A 26,470-nucleotide genomic window follows, 5' to 3' on the forward strand; every position below is an offset into this window, starting at 1 on the left:
TAAATGGAAAATCTCATCTTTCTGAAGTCATGGGTAACTAGTTATGTGCAATAACTAGTGCCTCTCAATTGGACATGGAATTCAACCGACATCTGAAGGCACATGCAGCCAATTCAATGGAGCCCAGATGAGCATCATGCAGATGTACGTCTGTATCAGCTGCACGTCCAAAAAGCAGCTTCCACACATGGTCAGGATTGGAGCAATTGAATTCAGTCATTCCTCGTTGGGTGTAGAATGCTTGCATGGTTCAGATTCATTGCATATATTGATAAAATGGTCTTCCATTTTCTAAAGTATTTTCAAAGAAAAATATCACTCTGATTGCTAAAATGTCGTTTGCTGTCACCTTTTTACCCCCTTTGATGCAGATGATCACAGTAGAGTTAAGCTTGCACAACTTTCAGACAAGGATGGAAAGCTGACCGACTACATTAATGCCAACTATGTTGACGTGAGTGCACTTTCCTACTGCATTTGTCCTGGGCAGGAGGTTGGCCTACATTTTGGCTGGAGAAGGACATCGGCAGTTGCAGATCAGAGATACTTCCCTTTTCTTTTTCTGTTTTGGGAGGGGAAGAAGCCCAATCAGAGTTTGGCAGGAGGAATGAATGAAGAAAGCTATTGCCAGTATATAGCATTCAGCATGGGTGTATTCAAGAGGAGGCTATGGGGGGGCAGGTGTCATTTTTTATTTTGCCACATTTTTAGCCCACTCATCTCTTAAGAAAGATGGCATAATGCATGTGATGTTCCCTTACTAGAAACATGTGTCATATTTGTTTGTGTGTTTCTTTGTTTGTTTAATAGTACACCTTTCTCACTGGCACCCAAGGCAGAATACACAGTGCAAGCCATTAAGATCAACAGCTAGGACATTTAATGTACAAATACAAGAGGGTATGGCTCACAGAAGTTTGAAAACAGCCATAAATCCAAACTCAGGGATGAAACATACATAAAAACGTGGCTGAAACAAAGCAAAAGTAATTAAACATGACATCTTTGACAACACTGAGTTGTGAAACCAGGTCAGTCTTGTGTAAGTCTCAGTCCAGGCACTATAGAAAAAAGAACTGATAGATCACGGCTGTCCCAAAGCAACTTACCGTTTCATCGACGAGCAGAGATTTTATCCTGGGATTCTCCTTGTGAGATTATGTATCATTTTAATATCCCGTAAGGCACCTGATCACAAAAGGCCAGTTCTTGTTGGTGTGTTGATTGACAGCTCTGGTATCTTCTGAATTTGCACATCTAATCTGTAGGACTGATGAATTAATGTTAGGAATGTTTCATGATGCCCCTTCAAGATATCACAGATCAAGAAATGGAAAAGATTTTCTCATCGTTGCTATGATGTTTCATGTTTCATGCTATGAAAAAATGGTTCATGCTCTCAGAAGCATGAAGTTTAAGTTTAAAAGTCCTGCCGTGTAGCACACCCTTTTGTGTGCTGAAGTAGGTCTGTTTGGTTCAAAAAGAGGTATCCTGCAGGGAAATTGCAATGCTATACATACTCCATCTAGGAAGTCCCCAAAACCCATGCTTCTATGGACCTGTTTACACTAGAACATCCATAGTATGTTTCTGCCGCCTGCTACATGGTCATATGTTTATGCATGTTTACCTTATGCAATGGGTACATAATTATGGACTGGATCCTGAAATCATTTTGTTAGCATCAGACTTTCAGAAATAAACATTCTTCTCCAAGAGAATTTTATCTGGTATGGATGAACCATATTTCTCTTCCCCTTGTGTGACATATTTCATTAATCAACACCTTTCTTTTATTTTTACTATAGGGCTACAACAGACCAAAAGCTTACATTGCAGCTCAAGGGCCTTTAAAATCAACAGCTGAAGATTTCTGGAGAATGATTTGGGAACATAACGTAGAAGTCATTGTAATGATAACTAACCTCGTTGAGAAAGGAAGGGTATAATTATTTTGTTAAAAAAAAATTCTTTTAATATATTGCTTACTAACTTCAGTTATCATGCCACAACTCCATTCAATACACACAGTAGTGGTTAAGATGGGATGAAATGGATGCTCAGTACAGTTTCCAGTACTCAATGATCTCTCTATATAATAACAATAACATTCAATTTATATATTGCCCTTCAGGACAACTTAATACCACACTCAGAGTGGTTTACAAAGTGTGTTATTATTATCCTCACACCCAGGGCTTTTTTTCAGCTGGAATGCAGTGGAACAGAGTTCCGGAACCTCTTGAAAATGGTCACATGGCTGGTGGCCCCGTCCCCTGATCTCCAGACAGAGGGGAGTTTAGATTGCCCTCCATGCCACCGAGCGGTGCGGAGGGCAATCTAAACTCCCCTCTGTCTGGACATCAGGGGGCGGGGCCACTAGCCATGTGATCATTTTCTCCAAGGGCAACCCACTGAGTTCCACCACCTCTTTTCCCAGAAAAAAAGCCCTGCTCACACCAAGCATCCTGTGAGATGTGTGAGACTGAGAGAGCTCTGAGAAGCTGTGACTGACCCAAGTTCACCCAGATGGCTTCAAGCGGAGGAGTGGGAAAGCAAACACAGCTTTCCAGATTAAAGTCCTGCCGCTCTTTGCCACCTCAGATGGAATAAAAAGGCAGACACAGGGTTTGGGGACTAAAGGGCAACATTTATTTGGCAACAACATTAACAGTGCACTAGTGCAAACACAGTATGGGCCTAACTAGTGGTACAGGTCAAGCCCTGGGGTCACCCCTGGACCTCCTCCCTGACCTGTCTGGGCAAGCCCCACTGCCCCAGATGTGAGCCATCCCTGCAAATTGGCTGGTCCCCGGCCAGCCAGGCAAAAGTGGTTCCCCCCTCCAAGCTCCTGCCACCCCCAGCCATCAAATATGAGGGAAGGACTTGTACAGGGGGGTCCCACTGCGCAGTCTGTCCTCACAGCTAGCAGCCATCAAACATGCCCACCTATCCTGACAGACCTCAATTCCCCCAACAATGGGGATGTGCCAAGGGTGCTCACAGCCTGCTTACTTCACCCAAACTCTATTCTGCCAGTGACAACCTATTCAAGGCTCCTCCATACGCCCATTACCACAACCCATGTAAGCAGTACAAGGTAGGCAAAAAACACCTCCCTGTCAGCCAGTTGGGGAAAGGAAAAAAATCCCTACCCGGCCCTGTTAAACAGCGACCAGCTAAACCTGAACTACTACAGGGCAGCAGGTGGGCTGAGTACAAGGTTAACTGTGGAGCAGGAGGGGCACCTGGCTCTGCCCCCCCTGCTCAAGCCCTGGACGGCTGGGAGGGAGTGTCATGCTGTTTCCTCCACCAGGGCGGCAAAGGCGGCCCCTGGCCTAAGCAAATGACACTGCTGGCTGGGAGGGGCCAAATAACGACTACACCAAACTGGCTATGCTTTTGATAAAAAAAACACAGACATTTCCAGTTGCCTCATCCTTAGAGAAAACTTTTTAAAAGCTCAGAAGGAAACTTTTTCCTTTTTCCTTGGTTCTTCCTCACGAAAAGTAATGTTGGTCAATGTCATTTTATATTTCAGATGTAAGAGGGTAGTGTCTTGTTTAACACGTTAAGGCCATATTCTTTACCCCCACCCACACCCCACCAATGGAAATTAAAAAAAAACAATACAGATGGTGATTAGGAACCAGCCAGGCCAGTTTTTAAAATGATCAGTCTTTGGAGGTATTTCATAAACAGTAGGGGATCCTAGAGACTCAAAAAGGCAAAGTTTGTTTTCATATATGTTATTCAAACGCTGTATGTTCCTTTGACTGCCAGAGAAAATGTGACCAGTACTGGCCTGCTGATGGAAGTGAAGAATATGGAAACTTTTTAGTCACTCAAAAGAGCGTTCACATGCTTGCCTATTACACTGTGAGGAATTTCACTATTAGGAACACCAAGGTGAAAAAGGTAGGCAATACACGTCTACAAATGTATAATTTTCACACAGTAAGAAATCACAGTCTTATAAAAGATCATTGTGGAGTACATTTGTTTGTCTTACAAACAGTTCCTGCTTCAGTAAAATTCTTATTAAATTCTGAATTTAATGTGCACAAAGACTTTATCATTTATATTCTAATTATAGTGGCCCTATTGTGGAAAGTGAGCTTTTACTAAAGCTTCATCCAATTGGCAGCTTCCTGAAAAACTGATTTATTGCTGTAGGACTTAATCAAAACTTGGAAGAAGGAATTACTACCAAGCAGCATGGGAGATTTGTTGCTTTGGCTGCTTTTCTGAATTCTCTCTTCTGTAGTCTAGACTAGATATGGTCAGTGGAGGGTTCAATGAATTGCCTGGACTGGTGAAGCCAGTCCTCTTGCTATTGGGGCAGCCATAGGAACAGTTAGCAGCCCAAAAGTCAGGGCTGGGATTATCATGGCCACCTGTTACAGCCCAGATTGATTGAGGAGAAGGTCTGGCTTCAGACATGAACATGAAAATGTCACTTATGTAAGATGGGATCCGCACATGCTCAGAGTGGCTTCAGGATATATATGAATCAGCTCTCCATTTCTTGTTTGTCACAGAATGTGAAATATGTCATTTCTGTAATGAAGTAGTAGTCTCTATCTCTGTTTTGATACGTAATTTTTATTGTCTGTTTTAGGGTTCTCAAAAAGGGAGGCCCAGTGGCCGCCTCGTTTCTCAGTATCACTATACCCAGTGGCCTGACATGGGTGTCCCTGAATATACTCTGCCAGTGCTCACATTTGTTCGAAAAGCATCATATGCCAAACGTCATGCTGTGGGGCCAGTCGTGGTTCATTGCAGGTCTGTTTATTAGAGCGGGGGCGGGGGGCAGGGTTGATTGAAATGTATTTATGTATTTGTACATATTGACAAGGCTGCTGACCTTAAATATAGGCTCATTAAAACAGTAAAATGTTTTATAGTAACAGAAAATTGCAGAAAATTTCCTAAGAAGAGTTTGTTGCTATTGAGCTTGAAAATTTTTAGCAAATTTTACAACATCTGTAATGGAGCAAAAATGAATCAGCCAGGAAACATAAAAATCCCCAACTGACAAAAACCCAAATCCATGTGAAATAGCATAGCCTTACAGCTGTCCCTAAAAGCACCTAGTAGAGGGGTCCTTCGGGCAATCTGATGCTTAGGACCAGGGCAATGATTGGAATAAAGATTGGATTGGACCAGGGCAATGGTGGAGAAAGTTTCAGCAAAAGTTGAAGAAGTGTATGCAACTTAGTGGGAAAGGACCACAAACAGGATTCATCCAGGTAACACAACTGGTGCACAGGTTTGTATACAAATCTGGTCAGATGGCTTATCTGTTTCTGTTATTTACAAAAATCTAATGAAAGGCTGATTCCGCACACGTTGGATAATGCACTTTCAATGCACTTTAGCTATTGTTTGGAAGTGGATTTTTTGTTTCACACTTGAAAAATTCAGTTCCAAATGATCTCTAAAGAGGATTGGAAGTGCATTATCCAACATGTGCGGAATCAGCTAAAGTTTCTACAAATCTTTAGGGCAAATAGTTACAAATATTGTAGCAGTTCAAAAACAAAACTTTTCGTGCATGCCATTACCACGTAATCCACTGCAGTTCATTTTATTTATTTAATAAAATATTTATACCTTGCCTTTCCTCATGGCTCAGAGCAGCTTACAAATCATAAGTCAAATAATTGTGAATTGTCAATGTCTTCTCCAGTCACTTGGTGATTTTATTGGTGCATTTTAGATGCCACTAAGACCTCGATCCTTGAGCCATAATGTTTAAAGCAGGGCCTTGGATCAAGTCACCTTTGGGCAACCCTTGTTTGGTGGGTGTTTTTTATAAAATGTTACTTTGAAGATTTGAAGCACAGATATGGGTAGTTTTACTGTTTGAGAGCCTTCATTTGTGGTAATGTTTTATAGTGCTGGCGTTGGAAGAACAGGCACATACATAGTATTAGATAGTATGCTACAACAAATTCAGCATGAAGGGACTGTCAACATATTTGGATTCTTGAAGCACATACGAACACAAAGGAACTACTTGGTACAGACAGAGGTAAGACAAATGTCTGGCTCTGTTCTTAGTATTATTTCCCTATCTTGACAGCTTATAAAGGTTAACAAACGTATTACAATGCATTGACTAAATCTGGTGTAAACAAATCTGGTGTAAACAAAAGTACTAGAATTTTGCCCCATTTTGGTTACAGTAACCAAAATAAAGCAGGGTTTATAGTCTCCCTATACGATGTTTGAATTTTGAATATTGATATAACTTGGTTTGCTTGTTTTATGGGTTTTTTTCCTTTTTATGGTTTGCTTGTTTTTATTTTATTACTCTGTTGGGTTTTTTCAGTTGCTAGGATTAGGATGGTTTTTAGTGGAACACATGGAGTCTAATCATTGGTCTTGGGGCTTTCACATCACCTGTTACCTAATCCTTTTAACAAGAAATTGAACCTGGGGCTCTTTGCATGCAAGACAAATGCTCTACTAGTGAGCAACGACCCTTTTTTCTTTCTGGTTTGGTTAGTTTTACTTGGTAGTTGTTTTATTTATTCTTATTTTGTGAGACTCTTTGAGCAGTTTTTCTGGAGAGGCAGCAAGGAGAGAGGCATTACTGGAGAGGTATTACTTCCAAGTAATGTATGACCCCCCACAATCCAAATGCCCTGAATTCTTTATGCCCCCATGGTAACTGGGGATAACATTATGACAAACTTAGGTTGCTCTGCCTGCATTGACCAAGGGTGCTGCATTGCCACTGGATTGTCCAGAAGCACACCATGCTTCTTTTCTCAGGAATATTACATGAAGTCTGATTTGGTGCTAACATGGGCTGACCAGGAGAAGCAACTATGCAGACATATGGTGATGAAGAGTGCCCTCAAGTTATAGCTGACCTGTGGTGACCCCGATAGGGTTTTCATAGCAAGAGGCTAACAGAGGTGGCTTGCCATTGCCTGCCTCTGCAACCCTGGTCTTCATTGGAGGTCTCCCATTCAGTTACTAACCAAGGCCCACCCTGCTTAGCTTCTGAGACCTGATGAGATCAGGCTCACCTGGGCTATCCAGGTCACGCTATGCAGGCACATAAAATGTCTCAAAGTTTAGCAATCTGCAGTTCATACCTGTTTCCATATTATTTCATACACTTACCAGACAGAGAATTCAAGAAACCAGTGAGTGTACAATAATACAGCTGTTTTAAAACTCCTTACTCAACAGATATATTGTAGGTTAAAGAAAGAAAACTTGTATTTAACCAACGATAAAGCCCCAAAGGTTTGCTTACATTTCTTTTCCCCTCAACCAGGAGCAGTATGTCTTTATTCACGATGCACTTGTGGAGGCGATACTTAGCAAAGAAACCGAAGTACCTGAAAGTCACATTCATGCCTATGTTAATTCTCTCTTAATTCCTGGGCCAACAGGAAAAACAAAATTAGAGAAACAATTCAAGGTAAGATCCTGAGGAATTGTGTAAGCAGTAAAATGTGCCAGTTCAGCACATTCCTGCATTCTTGGATCACAGAGTCAGAAGGGAAAGTTTTAGAATCCCTTAGAACTCAGGCTTGGAAACTTGGTGTTGCATCGTTTCCCAAGTTTGTCACCATGGCAAAAGCAAGATGCTCATATTCTAGATAGCATTTATACTGCAGAACTCTTCTTCCCTGGGGTTCTGAAAACTCACAGAAAAGGCAAGCAGACTAAGTGGCCATTCCTGTATAGAGGGCTTTTTTCCTGGGAAAAGAGGTGGTGGAACTCAGTGGGTTGCCCTCGGAGAAAATGGTCACATGGCTGGTGGCCCCTCCCCCTGATCTCTAGACAGAGGGGAGTTTAGATTGCCCTCCACGCCGGAACTCAGTGGGTTGCCCTCGGAGAAAATGATCACATGGCTGGTGGCCCTGCCTGCCCAGACAGAGGGGAATTTAGATTGCCCTCCGCGCCACCAAGTGGGCAGGGTGCGGAGGGCAATCTAAACTCCCCTCTGTCTGGAGATCAGGGGGCGGGGCCACCAGCCGTGATCATTTTCAAGAGGTTCCGGAACTCCGTTCCACCGCATTCCAGCTGAAAAAAAGCCCTGCCTGTATGTATGCACATCTGATGTTTAAGGAACTGAATGGAGACCAAATAATGTCTCACAGAAGCATGGTTTCACCACAGGGACCCTCAATGTGGCAGACCTCTGGGAACCAGCTGGTGTGTCAAAAGGGCAAGGGGCAGGAGACCTGGATCATATCTGGTCCATTAACATTCAGCCCACAAATAGAGCAGAATATCAGTGCTTCTAATGGCTTTACATTTGGGGAGGGGGTCAAAGAACAAATCATTTTCTATATCATGACAAACTCTTGCATTTTTAAGGACTGTTGTAACATAATGGTTGAAAAATGGGACTATGGAACAGGAAGTCATTAGTTCAAATCCAACACTTGTCATAAACATAAAGCCTCTGTTTTTCAGCCTCAGTTCCATGTCTGTAAGCTGGGTGATCTTGTAAGTTGGTAGAAGAGATGAGACCCCTACGTTAATCAATGTAGCTTTATTGTAAGAGAGACATGATCGTGGCCTGAACTTCTGTTACATGTATATTAAGCATGTAAAGAGAGTGTATAGTAAACATAAAGAACAGGCAAATCTTGTTCTTTTTATTCCTGTTGTCTTTAGCTTCTGAGCCAGTCTAATATACAGCAGTGTGATTATTCAACCGCACTGAAACAGTGTAACAGAGAAAAGAACAGGACCTCATCCATCATTCCTGGTAAGTTTGTTGGGTGGAAAGGTTGTTGAACATGATTCCAAAATCAGAAAAATAGCAGCCATCAGGTGTGGCGGAACAGCCCCACTGACCTGTGAGCAGCGCCCCTTCTTGTCCTCTGGGGTGTCTGGGGTTCATCAGTGGCAGTCCAAGTCTCCACCTGGCATATGCCACCCACGTGGTCGGGGGGAGGGGGCGTGCAAGAAGGTTTCCCAGTCCTGGTTTGCCTCTACTTTGTCCCTCATTGGTGGAATGTTACCCCTTTCCACTCTGGATCCTAAGTAAATCCCAAACTGCTATTTGTTCAGTTTGATGATGAGACCCGCCCACTGGAGGGCACCTAACACTTGCTAAGTGCTCAAAGTGTGAATTCAATTACTTGCTAAAAGTCATCATTCTAAACCACTGCGAAGTCTGACATGCCACACCACAAACTATCCACAGCCTCTGAAAAGATGCAGTCACACACACACACACCTGTCCAAAATGCAACATGGAGTAATAAAGGCAGATTTAACTCTTGACTTCTTTCTCCAACTCCTTTTGCCAAAAAAACTTACCATTCACTCTGTGAGGGAGGGCACCTGATCAGCAGGAGAGACCCTGTGACTATTCCATGCCCAGCCCCCCTGGTCCCTCCCTTTTCAAAACCATCCTCAGGCTAATGCAAAACTGACAGGATTCCTTCCCTGTCCTGACATACCTGCTGGCTACTTCAGCTCCTCCCACTCAGCTGATTCAGAAGAGTGAGCAAAAACATTCACTAAGCCTTCATCCAGTTCCTCATCTCCTTCTTCTCTCCTAGTTATATTCAGAACCAGCGTTTCCTTGTCCACATGCTCACCTGAACAACCTAGTCTTTTTTCCTGATCTCTCCATAGAAACAGCATAGGTGACATCAGCTAGCCTGAGAACTGCTGTAGCATGGTGGCTACGTGGCTGGGCTGTAAATCAACCTTCTGCTGGTTTCAATCTCACTACTGCCATGAGCTTGGTAGATGGTTTTGTGTCAGCCACTCCTCTCAGCCCCAGCTCCCCAGCTGTATTGTGAGGGTACTAATTACACTGACTTTGTTCCCTGCTCTGAGAGGGGCACTAATCTGTCTAGAAGAGTGGTATATAAGCACAGTTATGTGCTGATTTGGTAACAATAGCCAGTAGTAGATTATTGCCGGCTTCTATTTCCTCACACCATTACATTTACTCAATTCCCCCCCCCCCCCGCAATTCGGAATGAACAGACGGACACAAGGCTTGGGTGAAAAAATGGGGCCTTTTATTGACCAACATTAACTCAAGAAAGGCAAGGGCATACTAGCAGTACAGGTTGAGCCAAGGGATCTACCCTGGACCACCTCCCCAACCTGTCTGGGCAAGCACCCATTGCCCCAGGCATGAACCATCCAAGCGCATGGGTGTAACTCAGCCAGCCAGCCAAAGGTTCCCTCCTTAAAGCTCCATGCACCCCAAGCTGTGGAGCCTGAGGGAAGGACTTGTACAGGGGGTTGTACAGGCAGTCTGCCCTCTCAGCTGGCAGCCGTGAAGCCCGCCAGCCGATCCCTGACAGACTCCCCCCCATTCCCCACCAATGGGGAGGTGCCACCGGGTGCTCACCCACCCGCTCTATCTACCCCACTCTAACCTGCCAATGCTAGGGTCAAGCTTCTGCTTAGGCCCTCGCACCCCACAGTTGGTGCAATGCCAACCACAGCCCTTGCTGTAGGTTAGTCAGGAAAATTTCATTACCCTTCACCAACAGGTGAACGCCATTGCCTCTGTAGAGGTTGGCAAACTTGTCATGTATTTGATAAGTTTGTTAGGCTTTATTGTGCCGGATTCCTTTAGGGGCTGGGGAGACTGCAAAACTAATCACTGCTAATCTCTCCACCTTTACATGCGGCATTCATGCCTGGGTCTCCTAGGCGGGACTCAGCAACTGTTAGCTGGAATTCCCCTGGCTGCAATTCAAACTGCTGTTTTAGATCTAGGGGCCTTGTGATCTTTAATATCACAGGTAGCCATATTAAATGGGTATTAAAGATGGCGGAGGCCAGGCCAACTGCTTACACACTCCCACCAGGGGGATGGGATCCCTAAAGAGGAAACAATTTGGAAGGAAAGTGCTGTGAAATCAGAATTGCCTACATGGTGTAAGGCCATCAATTGCAATGCTGTGATGTGGGACAAAGTCACAAAAGTGTATCCGGGGGGGGCGGGGGGGGGCTTTATTTTTAGAAAGATGGAATAAGACTAAATGACTGGATGTTTGCTATGATCTAGGAAGTGAAAGAAATAAAAGAATTAGCTTTCATATTTGTTTTACAGTGGAACGATCTAGAGTTGGTATTTCATCATTGTCAGGTGAAGGTACAGACTACATCAATGCCTCCTATATTATGGTAAGTCAAAAGAATTTGTCAGAAACCATACTGTAATTCAAATCCATCAACATAGTTTTGACAGCTTTCTAGGGATTCCTTGGATGGATTACACTCCATTTGTAGCTTTTCTCTGTGCACTCAAATGAAATTCAACACAGGGTAATTCTAGACAATAAAAATAGTAAGTTGTGGAGTAGAGTTACTAATATTAAATGAGTACTAGTCTTGTTCAGTCCTAATATTTATTCCCTACTGTGCTAGGAAATTTCAGCTGCCTGTTCCTCATTCATCTACTTCTGCTTGGGGGAGCTTCTGTCTACCTTCTCCTGAAAATAACTCTTGCTTCTTACTGTTACTGCTGTTAGTCTGGGAGAGTTTTCTTGTCACCTTCATTATGTCTTGAAACTGTACCAAGTCTTGCCACAGTTTCTTCTCAAGGAATTCTGTTACAGAAAGACCGTACTACTGACCAAGTAATAGCAGAAGGGTGGGCAGGCAATGAAGAGAAGCAAGTAACACACCATTATCAATCAGGCCACTGTCCCACCTTCAAACCATGTGAAAAATATTATTAGGTCAGCTCAGCCTTCATGTGCTATGCTTCTGCTAGGAGCTTCAAAAATCTCTAGAAGGATACTGTTTTGAAGATAAGATTCAGGCTAAAGATGACAAAAGATACATCATATGGATTCTGCAGAATAAATATGTGGATGCAGGGCATTAATATCAAGATCAGGCTTAAGAGTGGAAGATGTTCTTGTATATAACAAAAATGCCTACATCTCAGGGGGAAGGGTCCTCAGTTTTCTCCTCCTCAGAGATTAACACCTGCAGTCTGTAAAATTCAGCTCTAGGCTTGCTACTGCATCTGTTGTTTGATAACGAGGCCAGGGTGCTGGTATTTTGAACAGAATAATATTCTTTCATAGCCATTAAATTAAACAATTAAAACTGACATCCATTCTCAACAGATGATATTTGCTTTGCAGGGTTATTATCAAAGTAATGAATACATTATTACCCAGCATCCTCTCCTACATACCATCAAAGATTTCTGGAGAATGATATGGGACCACAATGCTCAGATCGTTGTAATGCTTCCAGATAGTCAGAATATGGTAATATTATGTGATGATATTCAAATACTTTGTTTTTCATCGGTATTTTCATTCAATGAAAATATGGGACAGCAAGAAGTATGAAATATCTTATTCTGCCATTTGTTTTTCTTACTGGTTCATTTAATAGTCATTTTGATATCAGGAATGTGAAAATAAAATCAACGACTCCTTTTTCATTAGAAGTTTAGTAATTAGCATAGCAGGAAATTCAGGGCTTAAAGTGTTAGAATTCTAAAGAGTGAGACCTGGGCAATATTTATTTCAGAATAGCTACGGGGTAAAGAGAAAGTCCTTAACAAGTGGAGGGACCTTCGTAGAAATTTATTTGCTGAATGGGCAAATTTTTATGAACTGTGCAGTTCCAAACTGGGACTTTATCATAACATTTCTATCAAATTCATAAACCAAGTTAAAGCAGTTAAGTTAAAGTACATTACACAGATTGTGTGTTATTTGTTTCACAAAATAGCTGCTTTTTAGCTTTAGTTCCTGGCAAACGTTGAGTTTGTTTAAAGGTTTCTCTTTCTTCCTGCAGGCTGAAGATGAATTTGTTTATTGGCCAAACAAAGAGGAGCCCATCAATTGCGAGAGCTTTAAAGTCAGCCTGATTTCAGAAGAACACAAGTGTTTGTCCAATGAAGAGAAGCTTATAATCCAAGACTTCATTTTAGAAGCTACCCAGGTATTGTTGCTACCCAGTCTTGTAATAAAAAACTCACTGTGTTTTGAATTGCGAAAATCATAGCCTACATCAAATCATGCAGAGTTAATATTTTGCTAGAAATGGAAAATTGTTTTGGTAGAGAAGAGGACTGCAAACATTGGGCAGCAACATATTTGTTTATAAATCCCATTAAAGGTTTCATCTTTTATAGTAGCATTACGGAGCTTTGCAACCTACTGGCAAAACAATGAATGCAGAATTAATTCATGTTTCCAGTCTCTCCATCCTTGTAGTTGTACACTCTGTATATCTTTTACAGCACCATTTTAAGCACAATAATATCTACTAAGCTCATTGACTTCCACTGACTTTTAGAAGGGCATAAATCAGCTTAGGATTGCACTGTTATCCACATAACATGAATATTAGGGCTGGACACTGTCCCTCACTCATATTGCATAAATTATGCATCAATGCATAAATTAAAGGCAACCTTACGCCTAAAAGTGCCATTACAAAGACACATCGTTCCTGATTTGGATTGCCAGTTAGTTATATACTAGTTTTAAAAAATCAGAATAAGACATTCTGTCTCAACAACTGAGTTCTAAATTTTTAAAAAGTGTGTATGGGGGGGGTGTAAACAAAAGCAGGGTCAAGTTTTATATGCAAGCAGAAATAAAGACAATCTCTGCCTTGAACATTACAAGTCAGACAAAGGATATTAATTTTGTATTTTCCTTCTTTGTAGGATGACTATGTTTTGGAAGTGAGACATTTTCAGTGTCCAAAATGGCCAAATCCAGATAGTCCAATTAGTAAAACATTTGAGCTTATAAATGTCATCAAAGAAGAAACTTCCAACAGAGATGGACCCATGATTGTACATGATGAGTAAGTACTCAAATACTGTTGAATTGCTGTGTTTGTGTGTCCCTCACATACCTACAGTTTGGCCAGCCCCCACCCCCCCAGGAGGGGAGCTGGACCAGACTGGGCACATACTTCTCCCCATGCCACGGGTGGGAGGCCAGACTGGCCACATCCTTCCTCGTGCTGCTTGGGGGTCACCTACCCTTGGCAGATCATGTTCACCCCATGTATGGGAAGGAATGTCCCTTGCTTGGAGCTGGGGTGATCCCTGCAGAGGGAGCAGCCCTCTAAGCCATCACCCCACTGGAACTTTTTCTGGTGGCCTTGATGCCCAATCTGCTCCCAGCTGTCAGTATGCTTTTGACCAAGCCTTTCTGACACAGATTCTCAGTATTCTGAGTGCATAGATCGCATGGTATTCTCATTCATTCAGAGAAGAAATTTAAGCTGCACTCACAAAGACATGAACGAAGACTAGAAAGAATGTGGAAGTCCCTCTGGCATCCATTTAACCTTCTGTTCTCTCAACAGATGAATGAGTTAAACTGATTGGGAAGTCTGCTCATGCAAGAGTTCATTTGACTTTAATATCTGGAACAACTCCACATAGGCAGCAGGGTGCATACATTGCAATTCTCTATCCATTTATGCCAATGAAAGAAGTCTTTGCTTGCACAGAAGTTGCACTGACTCATTTATTTGGACTGGATATATATATTTATTGGTGCAAATGGAGCCATGAGATCAAACTGAGGGAACCTTCCTTTACAACTGATTGGATTGTCAAGGAACAATTTCAACTCAATTGGAATTAGCTCTAAAAAAATTTAGAACCAACTGAATACTGATTAAGAAAAAAAAGGGAGAGAGCCTTTTCAGCAGGTGACATTACAAGAGGCAAGGAAGGACAAAACTCTCAGGAAAATTTAAAAACCTACTCCTGAACATTTCCAAGAGCATATTACAAAAAGCAGTGTTTAAAGAGCCTTTGCAGTATTTACTTTTTTATATAGATTTCATAGTCATTGTAGTGATGTTAACAACAGGGGGCATCCCAAAGACCAAGCCAACAGATTTGTGCTTTTCTAGTATTCCCATCTAGTACATGGGCAATTTTATTATTTGCAGGTGGTTCATGGCCGTTTCCACACGTCTTACCTGCCTGCGGAACATAGCGCGAAAGACCCGGAAGACACCTTCTTCTCGTGTGAAATTGCGCCAGGAAGACGCTGTTATCTGGGTCTCTTGCACGATGTTCCACAGGCAGGTAAGACGTGTGGAAATGGCCCATGTTTAAAACTAGTGAACTGACTAGAAATAATGATGTGTGATTGTATCTCTCAACACCTGCCCCGCCCCAGCCCTTCATAAATGGCACATATTCAGAAACATTGTGCACCTTCTCAAAGTATAGTAATGTCTCTTTTAAGCAGGGCTTTTTTTCAGGGGGAATGCGGGGGAACAGAGTTCCGGAACCTTTTGAAAATGGTCACATGGCTGGTGGCCCCGCCCCCTGATCTCCAGACAGAGGGGAGTTTAGATTGCCCTCTGCACCGCCAAGCGGCGTGGAGGGCGATCTAAACTCCCCTCTGTCTGGAGATCAGGGGGCGGGGCCACCAGCCATGTGACCACTTTCTCCGAGGGCAACCCACTGAGTTCCACCACCTCTTTTCCCAGAAAAAAAGCCCTGCTTTTAAGTATGTGTGTGTGTGTGTCTCTTTCTCTTTTACATTCAAAAAGACATGGAGGAGTGACAGCAGGTACTTTCTGTGCATTAACAACGCTCATGCATCAGCTAGAGAATGAAAACTGTGTGGACGTTTATCACGTAGCTAAGATGATAAACTTGATGAGGCCTGGAGTCTTCACAGACATTGTAAGTAAACAAGGATCACACACAATTTTCAAAAGTTCCATTACTGTAAGGATCAAATATTTTATGCATCTCAACATCATCATCATTGTTAGGATGTTAACACTGTTAGTCTAGAACACTGCTACTCTAGAACACTGCTATATTTTACGTCAGAATGATAATATGAAAAATTGGCAGCCTAAAGAATAGAAATGCTTGAGAATCCACTCCCTGCTACCAGCCCAGCTTTGTGCTTCCCCCTCTTCTTTTCTAGTTCCTTCCAGTTACCTGTGTTGGGGGACTAATAATGAACTACACATAGCGGCCCTCTGCTTGTTCTCCTCGTGGGATCTTGGCTGCACCCTTCCTCCCACTCTTTCTATCCTCTCTCAGTCACAATTGACAGCTCCGATGCAGCCTGTTTCATCTTGTGCAAAGGAAGTCTCAACAGGGCAATGCCATTATAAAACCTGATGGAAGAAATAAAGGTGAATCAGTTCAAAATGAAAATTCCACTAGGCAATTATTTTTGAAATTCGAACAGTGGCCCTTATGTGCCCTTTGCTGTTCTGTCCATTTTAGAACCTGCTGAAGTGGACTATAGTCTACAACAGCTTGTGCTTTTAAAAATAAGCTAGTTAAACACATGTTACAAAGACCAAGTCTTCTCTTTTTCAAACAAACAATCAAACGATCCTGCATCTGAACGCCTTCGTAGTCTGAAGTGACTGCACGTATGTGGGGTATGCAATTTTCTTTTAAGTTAAACCAAGTTTATGATCCTAGTAGATGCCTTAACCATGAGGATGGATCAAGATGGGTAGCTGTGTTAGTCTGTCTGTAGCAGTAGAAAGAGCAAAAGTTCAGTAGCACCTATAAGACTAATAAAATGTGTGGTAGGGTATGAGCTGTGGCTCATAGAATCATAGAATCATAGAGTTGGAAGGGCCATACAGACCATCTAGTCCAACCCCCTGCCCAGTGCAGGATCAGCCTAAAGCATCTCTGACAAGTACTCATCCAGCATCTTCTTGAAAACTGCCAGTGAGGGGGAGCTCACCACCTCCCTAGGCAGCTGATTCCACTTTTGAACTACTCTGATGGTGAAAAAGTTTTTCCTAATATCCAGTCGGCACCTTTGTGCCCATTGCTTCACGTCCTACCCTCTGCTGCCAACTGGAACAGCTCCCTGCCCTCCTCCAAATAACAGCCTTTCAAATATTTAAAGAGAGCAATCATGTCCCCCCTCAACCTCCTCTTCTCCAAACTAAACATTCCCAAGGCCCTCAGCCTTTCCTCGTAGGGTTCAGTCTCCAGACCCCTGATCATCCTCGTCGCTCTCCTCTGCACCCTCTCGATTTTGTCCACATCCTTTTTGAACTGAGGCCTCCAGAACTGCACACAATACTCCAGGTGTGGCTTGACCAAGGCAGTATAGAGAGGGGCTATAACCTCCTGCGATTTCGATGCTATGGCCCCTTTGATACAACCCAGGATTGAATTAGCCTTTTTTGCCACCGCATCACACTGACTGCTCATATTCAGTTTACAGTCCACTCTTACCCCAAGATCCCTTTCACATATACTACTGCCCAGAAGTGTATCCCCCATCCAGTATTTGTGCTTCCCATTTTTGTGGCCCAGATGTAATACTGTGCACTTGTCTTTGTTGAATTGCATCCTATTCACAGCTGCCCACTTCTCCAGAGTATTCAGGTCTTGTTGAATTTTAATTCTATCTTCTTGGGTGTTTGCTACCCCTCCCAATTTGGTATCATCAGCAAATTTAATGAGCAGCCCTTCCACTCCTTCATCCAGATCATTGATAAAAATATTGAAAAGTACTGGGCCCAAAACCGAGCCCTGCGGCACCCCACTGGACACCTCCCTCCAATCTGATGAAACGCCGTTGACCACCACTCTTTGAGTGCGGTCCTCCAACCAGTTCCCTATCCACTGAACTGTCCTATAGTCTACTTCACAGTCTTCCAGTTTGCCCATCAGAATGTCATGGGGGACCTTATCAAAAGCTTTACTGAAATCCAGATAAATCACGTCAACAGAGTTCCCCCGATCCAATAAGCTGGTCACTCGATCAAAGAAGGAAACCAGGTTGGTCTGGCAGGATCTGTTAGGAACAAAACCATGCTGACTTCCCCGGATCACTGAGCGGTCCTTCAGATGCTTACAGATTGATCCCTTTAAAATCTGTTCTAATATCTTCCCAGCAACAGAAGTCAGACTGACCGGCCTGTAGTTTCCTGGGTCATCCTTCCTCCCTTTCTTAAAGATTGGGATAACATTCGCTCTTCTCCAATCTTGTGGCACATCCCCAGTCCTCCAGGAGGCCTTGAAGATGATGGACAGAGGTTCTGCAAGTTCTCTGGAAAGTTCTTTCAGCACTCTTGGGTGCACCCCATCCGGCCCAGGGGATTTGTATTCATCCAGTGCAGCCAGATGCCTCTCCACTACCTCTCTGTCAATGTCAATTAGCCACTCAGGTGTCCTGCCACATTTTCTACTATCTCTAGATGTGCCTGAGTTCTTCAGGGAGAAAACAGAGGCTCACGAAAGTTCATACCCTTTAACCGTGAGGAGTTACTGTTAAGATACAGACTCCCAGTCTCTTCCAAAACACCTCTTGTTCCAAAGTCTGTGGTCTTGTCTGTGATCAATAGGACAATGCATGGCCGTGACACACCTGCCTGAGATGAGTTCAACACTTTTCTAGTCAGTCAGCTGGTAGGGAGCAAGCTGAAGCTCCCTGGATTATTTCCCCCTCTTCCATTCAAGAGTCTCAAGACCCTTTGAAATTTACCTCCAAAACTCAAGAAGCAAGTAGATGCCTGGAGAAGCGATCCTTGGGCCCTGTAGCACCCATGGGCGCCACACTCAGGAATGTTGGGCTACATGGACTTGGCAAACACCTCCTTCCTTTCTCCCGTTGGGTGAAGATCTCTCTCTTCCACCGACTGAAGAAATCTGGCTGCATACGCTGCACAATGCACATTTTTCACAAAAGGGAACACTTTGCTCTATTATTTCTCCAAAGCAGTGAAGCAGATAGAACAGAAGAATCATCAAGAAATAAGTCAACCCTCAGTGAGAGCATAGGTGTTTGCAAACATTTGTCTGCTGAATTCCCACTTTACATTTTTCATGTATGCTGAAAACAATCTAGGTGCATGCCTTCAACATGAAGTAGCCCACAATACTAGCAAGTCTGACAACATTTCCCAACCTCCAAGGAAGTTTTTACTGCCCCGTATTTTTCAGCTGCATGAGAATGAATCAATGACCATAGGAAATACCTCTTCTAATCAGAAGCCAGGGGCAAATGTGATTGCATAGATACTACTCGAGAAGAAAGGGAGTGACCTTTAACATGGTTAACGTTCTAAAAACCTGTTGCTGTTTTGATTTATTTAGTGTGAGTAAATATGGCAGAAAGGCAAGCAAAACTGTTTTAAATTGCAAAAAAGTTCTGTTTGTGTTTGAAAAAATGCATGACCCATTCTTAGGGTTTTTGCACATGAAACACACTATGACAAGATACTCTAGCAATCCAGACCAACCACACCAACCTTGTATTTTTTCTCCCTCTCCCGTTGTAGGACCAGTACCAGTTTCTGTACAAAACTATCCTCAGTCTTGTAAGTTCAAGGCAAGAAGAAAACCCTTCAGTATCCATAGACAGTAATGGCTCTGCTTTACCCGATGGCAATGCAGCAGAGAGCTTGGAATCTTTAGTTTGACGACAGCCAGTGTTCAGAATTCAGCAGAGTTGGATTTTTCAGTATCATTGATTCCCCTTATTAAAAATTATGTAGGGGGGAGGGGGGAATTATCCAGCTATTCATTTATCTTTTTTATATTTCCCGTTGGGAAAAAAAAATCACAATTGTTGCATATGACTTTATTGCTGAACTTATATCTTTAACAATGTGTGCCTTTTTGGAAAAAAATCTTGTAATGCATTTTGTTATGTTTGGACTAATTTGATTGAACTACAGTGTGTTTCTATGACTGAAATTGTGGTCTCTCTCTTTATAGTATTAGCTTTCCACTTCTCTGGCTTTATTTTAACTTAAATTTTACCATAACTATAGCCTCTAGGGGTTCTAAGCAACAAACAAGTTATTTTTTTTTAGTATCCACCTTGCTGTTATTTATAGCATTTCTTATGTTTGCTAGAAATGTAACTTTTAATATGGTAGACTGTAAATATAATACTGTTACCTGTAATATTCAACATTTTAAGATTTTGCTAGGCAGTTAGCGTAGTTAATACCTACTGTAAATATTTCTATAGTGATTCCATGGACCAAATTTATATTTATAATTGTAGATTTTTATATTTTACTACAGAGTCAGTTTTCTAGTTCTGTGTACTTGAATTGTTAAAATGATGTAGTTGAGTACCTGTTTTTAATTTTAACAAAGATATTCTGATATTATTATGCATCCTAAGTAACTATTGTCTCTGCATGCAATTTTAACTTTTCTGAGGAACTGAAAAAAACTTGTTTTGAGATGTTTTTATGAGAATAACATCTGTATTCAGCCTTGTTTAAACGGTTTTTACCCGAGGCATTGCAAAAATAAATATTGATATTCCAGTTTGTGTCTTAACTCTGTGCAAGAAAGATGCATTAGTCAAGCCTGCCCTTTTCAGGGTTGAAGATCTGGGCTCCGCTCAGAAGGGCACTGCTTCGCCTTCAGTAACTGGGGCAAAGAAATGGGGGGAGGGATTTAAGATTCAAAGCAAATTTCAAAAGCCTGCTTATTGGATATATGTAAGAGAATGTGTGATAGCAAGGGCTATAGATGCTTTTGTGGAACATATCACATGTGGTGTGAAAGCAGGATTATGAAAGAGAAATGAACCACTGCCCCCCATATGTCTCTCCTAAAACAGCACCCAGTTTTATCCATCTGCTGAATATATGGTTCCAGATCTCTGCTTTAACAGTTCCAGTCATCTTTTGGCAGGAAGAAGGAAACAAAGGGAGAGGCAAGTTCAGCCAGTGTTCATTCACATTTCCTCTCACCTTTTATACTCACACCCACATCTTCCCTACCTTCGTAGAGGCCGAAACCAATGCTTCCAAAAGCCGTTTCTGAAGTACTCCTGTCCATGAGCCAGTTAAACTGGAGCATATCAGTTTAAGGGATTTACTCCCAATAAAACTCATCTTTCCTGATTCAGAGCGAGTCTCAACTAGGCCAGGATTTGTTTCCCTCCACACACATCTTAGCAACAGTGGACTAGGGCCATTTTCACACTGCTTATCAGCCACGGAACATCGCACCAAGCTCCCAGAACGACAGCATCTTCCTGACGCGATTTGGTACCAGGAAGGCGTTGTCATTCCGGGAGCTTGCCGCCATGTTCCATGGCCGGTAAGCAGTGTGAAAATGGCCTAGGACAAGGGAGGCCTTATGATGCTTTGCTCCATGGATATATGGGCTCTAGGCTTGTACTAAACAGGTATCTAGGATTTGTTGACTGCACTACACTGTCAGGGTTCATATGTTCTCTGCAACACTTTCTAGGATAGTCAAGGGAAGACAATAACCCATATCCTAAGCCCCAGTTTATGGGCTTTCATAAGCAAGTGCCTGCTAGCTTCTTTAGAACAAGGGAGATTGCAAAGACCTACTGTAATCAGAAAATGTCACAACTGTAATAAGATCAGGGGAAGGAAATCATCAATGGCACAGAGAGGTATTTTCAGAGTAAGCATACTTTCTGCTTTTTAATATTTTTCTTTATAAAAGGCAAAAGGCTACCCTCAAGAAAATGCACAGAAGTATTAGCGTCTAAAGTCAAACAGGTGAGAGCCTGATTGGGGTGGCGAGTAGAAAGTGCTCTGAGCTTTCTAAAGGAAAAATATGTATGTACACTGAATTAAATACTTTTTATAGCTATGAGGAGCTCACAGACTGAATGAGCTTCTATCACATATTGGTCATAGCACTGCTATCCAAAGAAAATGAATCCAAGGATGCAGTTCTGTACCATTTGAGAAATCTTTCAAGTTCCTATGTCACTGGCTTGAAAATACAGATGATTTCCCCTGTGACACCTCCCCCCTACATACACACATGCTCACTTTTGTTTGCCCTCAAAACAAGCACTGAACATAAGCATACAAAATCATTTTCCCCTTACAGCATCCCCTGGGGTATAAGTGGCACAGGGTTGATCTTCATGGCTGCTTCCTTAACCTCATTTCTTAATCCCCTTGTTCTTTATTTTCCTTTCCCATCCCTAATCCAAGTGCACAGAACAATTCAGAGACTCAGCATAAGAAAATCCAACTGTATTGTGTTAACTAGGAAGCACCCCATGCACGAAGTGGTACCCTGTCTCTGGCAATAAATTGTTACTCAACACTGCAGGAAGATGAACTATGGAAAAGGAAATGTAGAGGAAGGACTCACCTGACACAGACAAATTCTCCTTCAGCTGAGTTCAGCAAAGTTCCTTAAAAATAATAGTCCTAAGGAATCAACCACTGCCCCTTCCATCAGTGTCTGCAATTGGATTCATCATTTCATCATGCTAACAAATTATTTAAAAACATTAAGTCCTTAGGATAATCTGGATTTGAGTCCAGTGGCACCTTAGACACCAACTAGATTTTCAGAGTGTAAGCTTTCGAGATTCAGAGCTCCCTTCTTCAGACACAACAGATTATCTCTTATCAATTTGCATTCACTGGGGGTGAATGAAGAATTATAAGAAACCTTCCATAATCTTAAACCTGCACTGGTTTACTCATTTTAATAAATATGCCTTGGTTCCTAACTAGAGTTAAGCAAACTGTGTCAGACAAATAGAACAAATTCCAATTATTTTTATTGTAATCCATGCTCAGAAGACATGAAGTTTGTTTATGTAAAACTAGGTCAAGAGCATAAATGGTGTTACTCAAGTAACTGCAAGCCATGCAATATATCTTTAGCAATGTAAATTGAAGTCTTGTTTTGCTGTTTTCAAGTTACAAAAAAAAGGATGGTTAGAAAAAAAAACCTTGACAATGTCACGATGAACACAATAAAAAAACTCAGCCCTAAATACTATTTGCCACAGAAGCTTAAAGTGTCAACTGTATTTCATTTTGCCAAAGTTCCTGACACTCTAGTAACACATTTCACCTTAATACGTTTGACTCAAAACACTATCCTCTTTTATGTGTACTACAACGTACAGTAGAAGAAAGCTTGGAAAATTGTACTGATATGGTCAAGCAGGGGGGATGGGAGGCAGTAATCTTCCGGTCTGAAGAAGGGCTAACTCAGCCACAGTATGAAGTGGCTTTATCTCACAGTTGTCACTTATGGTTCTTGTTTAGATGAGTTGACCTGGCTGGTTCTTTCCGACAGCACAACTCTTGCAGCATCAGAACAAAAATGTTTATAGCAGCGGGATAAAAGACAAGCTTGAGAGTCCTCACATAGAACAATGGCAGTTGTACAAACACAAGGCTGGGATACAAATTCATGAGCAAAAATAAAATAAAATAGGGTTGTTTGTAAAGAAAGGGAGAAGAAAATGGCATTCTCCTCTTGAAACAATAGCTAGGGTCTGATGAGCCCCTTACAGCACAGCCTGGGCCCCTGCAAATGGGTACCCTTTTGTCCCTCCCCTCCTTGCTTAAGCCTTAAGCCAATATTTATTCTGATTTATACTTCATGTTACTCCACAATATGGTGTTAATCATCACAATAATGTGCTAACTATCTCACTCATGAAGTGCTCACCTGCCAAGGACCCAGAAATATACCTTATACCCAAATAAGCGAAGGCCCATGTTAATGTACAACTTGAATCACTACAAAAAGAAACAAATAGTGATGAAGTAAACTTTTATTTAGCATCAATCATAACAAAAACACTGGATTTCTTTAAACTCAGCACCTACATATTCCTCACTCCCATATAAGAAAACGATTTAGTGATTCAAATGTATTTTGAAGTAGAAAAGAGTTTGGTACAAAAACACAGAAAAACAAGGATTTTGAGTGATGCACCATCCAGCAACATGTTTTTCCCTTAGCAAAAGATAAGCTTTAAAAAGGAGGATTCTTTTTTATTTAGGTGGGTGGATGGAAGAAAAGGTAGAAATAGGAACGGAAAGCTTAGTTTTTTAGTTTGGGTGTAGGTTTGGTTTGTAAATCACAACCACTTGGAGCCAAGGCTGTCTGAGAATTGAAAAAGATACTGGTAGACAGGAGCTCAGTTGTGCTGCATAGTCTGGTGGTGGGAGAAGAGACACCAGATCACCAGCAACATAGACCTGTTGTGGCTGGGCAACACTGAACTCATGACCCACACCCTAAGCTGGTGTTGCACAATGGTGTCAGCAGTTAAGGTGAGATTTACCAGGGTCAAAGAACAACTTCTTAATTTTTCTTGAGCCTAAGTCAGTAGTCAGACTGAAAAGGTTAAGACTTTTGTCCTTGACATGTGATTGATTTTAAGTACAAAGTGAATGTACTAAAAATGTACTAAAAATGAGTAATGGAAGGATGAAAAGTTGTCTCATATACATTCTTAAAAAGGTAAACGTCCCCTGTGCAAGCACCAAGTCCCCTGTGCAAGCACCGAGTCATTACTGACCCATGGGGGGATGTCGCATCACAACATTTTCTTGGCAGACTTTTTACGGGGTGGTTTGCCATTGCCTTCCCCAGTCATCTACATTTTACCCCAAAAAAACTGGGCACTCATTTTACCAACCTCAGAAGGATGAAAGGCTGAGTCAACCTTGAGCCGGCTACTTGAACCCGGCTTCCACCAGGATCGAACTCAGGTTGTGAGCAGAGCTTGGACTGCAGTACTGCAGCTTACCACTCTGCGCCACAGGGCTCTCACATATACATTCTTAAAAGACACAATTACCAAGGCCAAGGATCCCCAACATTTTTGATCCTGTAGGCACCTTTGGAATTCTGACACAGGATGGTGGGAGCAACCACAAAATTGCTGCCACAGAAGGTGAAGTCAACCACAAACTGACCACCATAGGAGGCAGAGCCATACACACAAAAAGAGGAAGCCCAAGTGCAAGGGGACAAGAGTAGTAATTTTAAAATATATACTGTGAAAGAGGAGCAAGAGGGAGAATAAAATACTTGGTGGGCTCCCGGAAATTTGTCAGTAGGCACCATGGTACCCACAGGCACCATGCTGGGGTTCTGATCTAGCCAACGGTTCTGGAAATGTCTTATTGACTTTAATAGGAGTTCCTCAGAATAAGCAGTTTGAGAACTGGGACCTCTACCTACAACATAAATTATTTAACAAAAGGGGAAAATATCCCAATTTGGGCTCACAAAGAACACATTATAGTTTTCTTCAGCCATTGTCATATATTAAAGACAAATTCACCACTAGAAAACAAAGCCTTGTATTACTACATACAGCAATACTGCGACATTTAAAAATACAGTAATTTTTTTTTGGCACTAGCAGAACAAGTTCAGTATGAACATTTTTTTCTTTGTTAGGCAAATACTGTTTCAGATGATGACTGAATAATGACCTGCTGTTATCCTCCCAGCGGGACGGGGGGCCAACACTTACCTTGTTTTCACTCCTCACGCCTGCGCAATGATGTCACTTCAAGGAAGTGACCACATTCCAGGAAGCAGTGTCATTGCACAGGTGTGGGAGCAAGCACATTTTGCAGGCCCTAAATGGGTCCAATTCAGCCAATCTGGGGCCCAAATTGGCCAGCTGCGAAGCGTGGGAGCTCTCTCGGCATGGCGCAATGACATCACTTCCAGAAAGTGATGTTGTTGCACCACCTCGAGAATGTGCCTGGGAGGCCTGTTCCCACACCTTTCCCCCTGCTGGCCAGGTGACTGGTGGCAGGGGGGCAGAGGTTGGGATTGGGGGATTCCCTGCCCCCACTGGGAGACTGGTAACCATAACTGTTGTCCACCTAAAACGTTAGGAGAGTACTTTGTGAGTACTTTTTTAAAGGTACAGGGCAAAATCCACCAGGAATTTGTCTTGCACAAGCCATTTACAAGTCCACCGGAGCTGCACAAGAGCATTTCAAGTTTGGAGTGACGAGGCATTCCTACTAATTTCAGCAAAGCCTGTGCAGAAGAGCTTGCAGTGGCCCATGCCTGGGGACAATTTGCTTTGAGTTATGCATAGAAAGCTAGAGACGGATAGTAAACCCTTCCCCACCAAAAAGATGAGCTGCCACTTATTGCTTGATAATGCTCTGGGTACTGTATACAATGCCTTCAGCTCGAACTCGTTCCAGTACTGGTCCATATATATTCTTTGTCAGTGGGATTACCATGCCTTTGGTGATAATTTCCCCTGGAAGGTAACATGATAAATATATTTTGAGAAACTTTTAAAGATACAAATTCTATCATGTGGCTATTTATTTCAAGCAGTTAAGACACAAAAGCAGTTATCTCCAATATCATAAATGTCTAGAGATACTAAAAAAAGCTGAACAGTAAGATTTGGGTCTAATGACACCTTAAAGACCCACAAGATTTTCAGAGTAGAAACTTTTGAGAATCGAAGCTCCCTTGTCCAGATACCTTCAGGTACCTGAAAATCTTATGCGTCTTTAAGGTGTCACTGGATTCAAATCTTGCTGTTCTATGGCAGACCAACACAGCTATCCACCAGAAATTAAAAACAGATGGTTCTTTAAGCCAATCAGTGACTATCAACTTTACACCAATAAAAGAGAAGATTCAAGCCTTACCTCACAGAGCTGCTTTAGACGAGGCCAGAGGATAGGAGTACAGAAGCCCATCCAGACCTCCCAGACCACTATGGCCATCTTC

General features: G+C 42.3%; 2 protein-coding genes across 4 annotated transcripts in view; one reads left to right on the plus strand and one right to left on the minus strand.

The window, feature by feature from the left end:
* The window catches only part of PTPRZ1 (protein tyrosine phosphatase receptor type Z1), a 138,634-nt gene extending 118,378 nt beyond the window's left edge, over positions 1-20,256 (plus strand). For all 3 annotated transcript variants that reach the window (XM_054988905.1, XM_054988903.1, XM_054988904.1), the window contains exons 18-30: positions 372-454; positions 1,809-1,943; positions 3,784-3,918; positions 4,622-4,785; positions 5,902-6,037; positions 7,298-7,444; positions 8,653-8,746; positions 11,069-11,142; positions 12,114-12,242; positions 12,781-12,927; positions 13,661-13,803; positions 15,523-15,658; positions 19,252-20,256. In XM_054988905.1, the coding sequence (XP_054844880.1) occupies positions 372-454; positions 1,809-1,943; positions 3,784-3,918; positions 4,622-4,785; positions 5,902-6,037; positions 7,298-7,444; positions 8,653-8,746; positions 11,069-11,142; positions 12,114-12,242; positions 12,781-12,927; positions 13,661-13,803; positions 15,523-15,658; positions 19,252-19,392 (1,664 nt within the window). In that variant the 3' untranslated portion in view covers positions 19,393-20,256. The remainder of the gene's footprint in view (positions 1-371; positions 455-1,808; positions 1,944-3,783; positions 3,919-4,621; positions 4,786-5,901; positions 6,038-7,297; positions 7,445-8,652; positions 8,747-11,068; positions 11,143-12,113; positions 12,243-12,780; positions 12,928-13,660; positions 13,804-15,522; positions 15,659-19,251) is intronic.
* A 3,242-nt stretch (positions 20,257-23,498) lies between these two features.
* Positions 23,499-26,470, minus strand: part of AASS (aminoadipate-semialdehyde synthase) — a 44,560-nt gene continuing 41,588 nt past the window's right edge. Inside the window, exon 24 of the mRNA XM_054988931.1 lies at positions 23,499-25,985. Within this exon, the coding sequence (XP_054844906.1) occupies positions 25,867-25,985 (119 nt within the window). The 3' untranslated portion in view covers positions 23,499-25,866. The remainder of the gene's footprint in view (positions 25,986-26,470) is intronic.

Source organism: Eublepharis macularius, chromosome 9 (assembly GCF_028583425.1).
Source record: "Eublepharis macularius isolate TG4126 chromosome 9, MPM_Emac_v1.0, whole genome shotgun sequence".
In the NCBI taxonomy this organism is placed as follows: domain Eukaryota; kingdom Metazoa; phylum Chordata; class Lepidosauria; order Squamata; family Eublepharidae; genus Eublepharis; species Eublepharis macularius.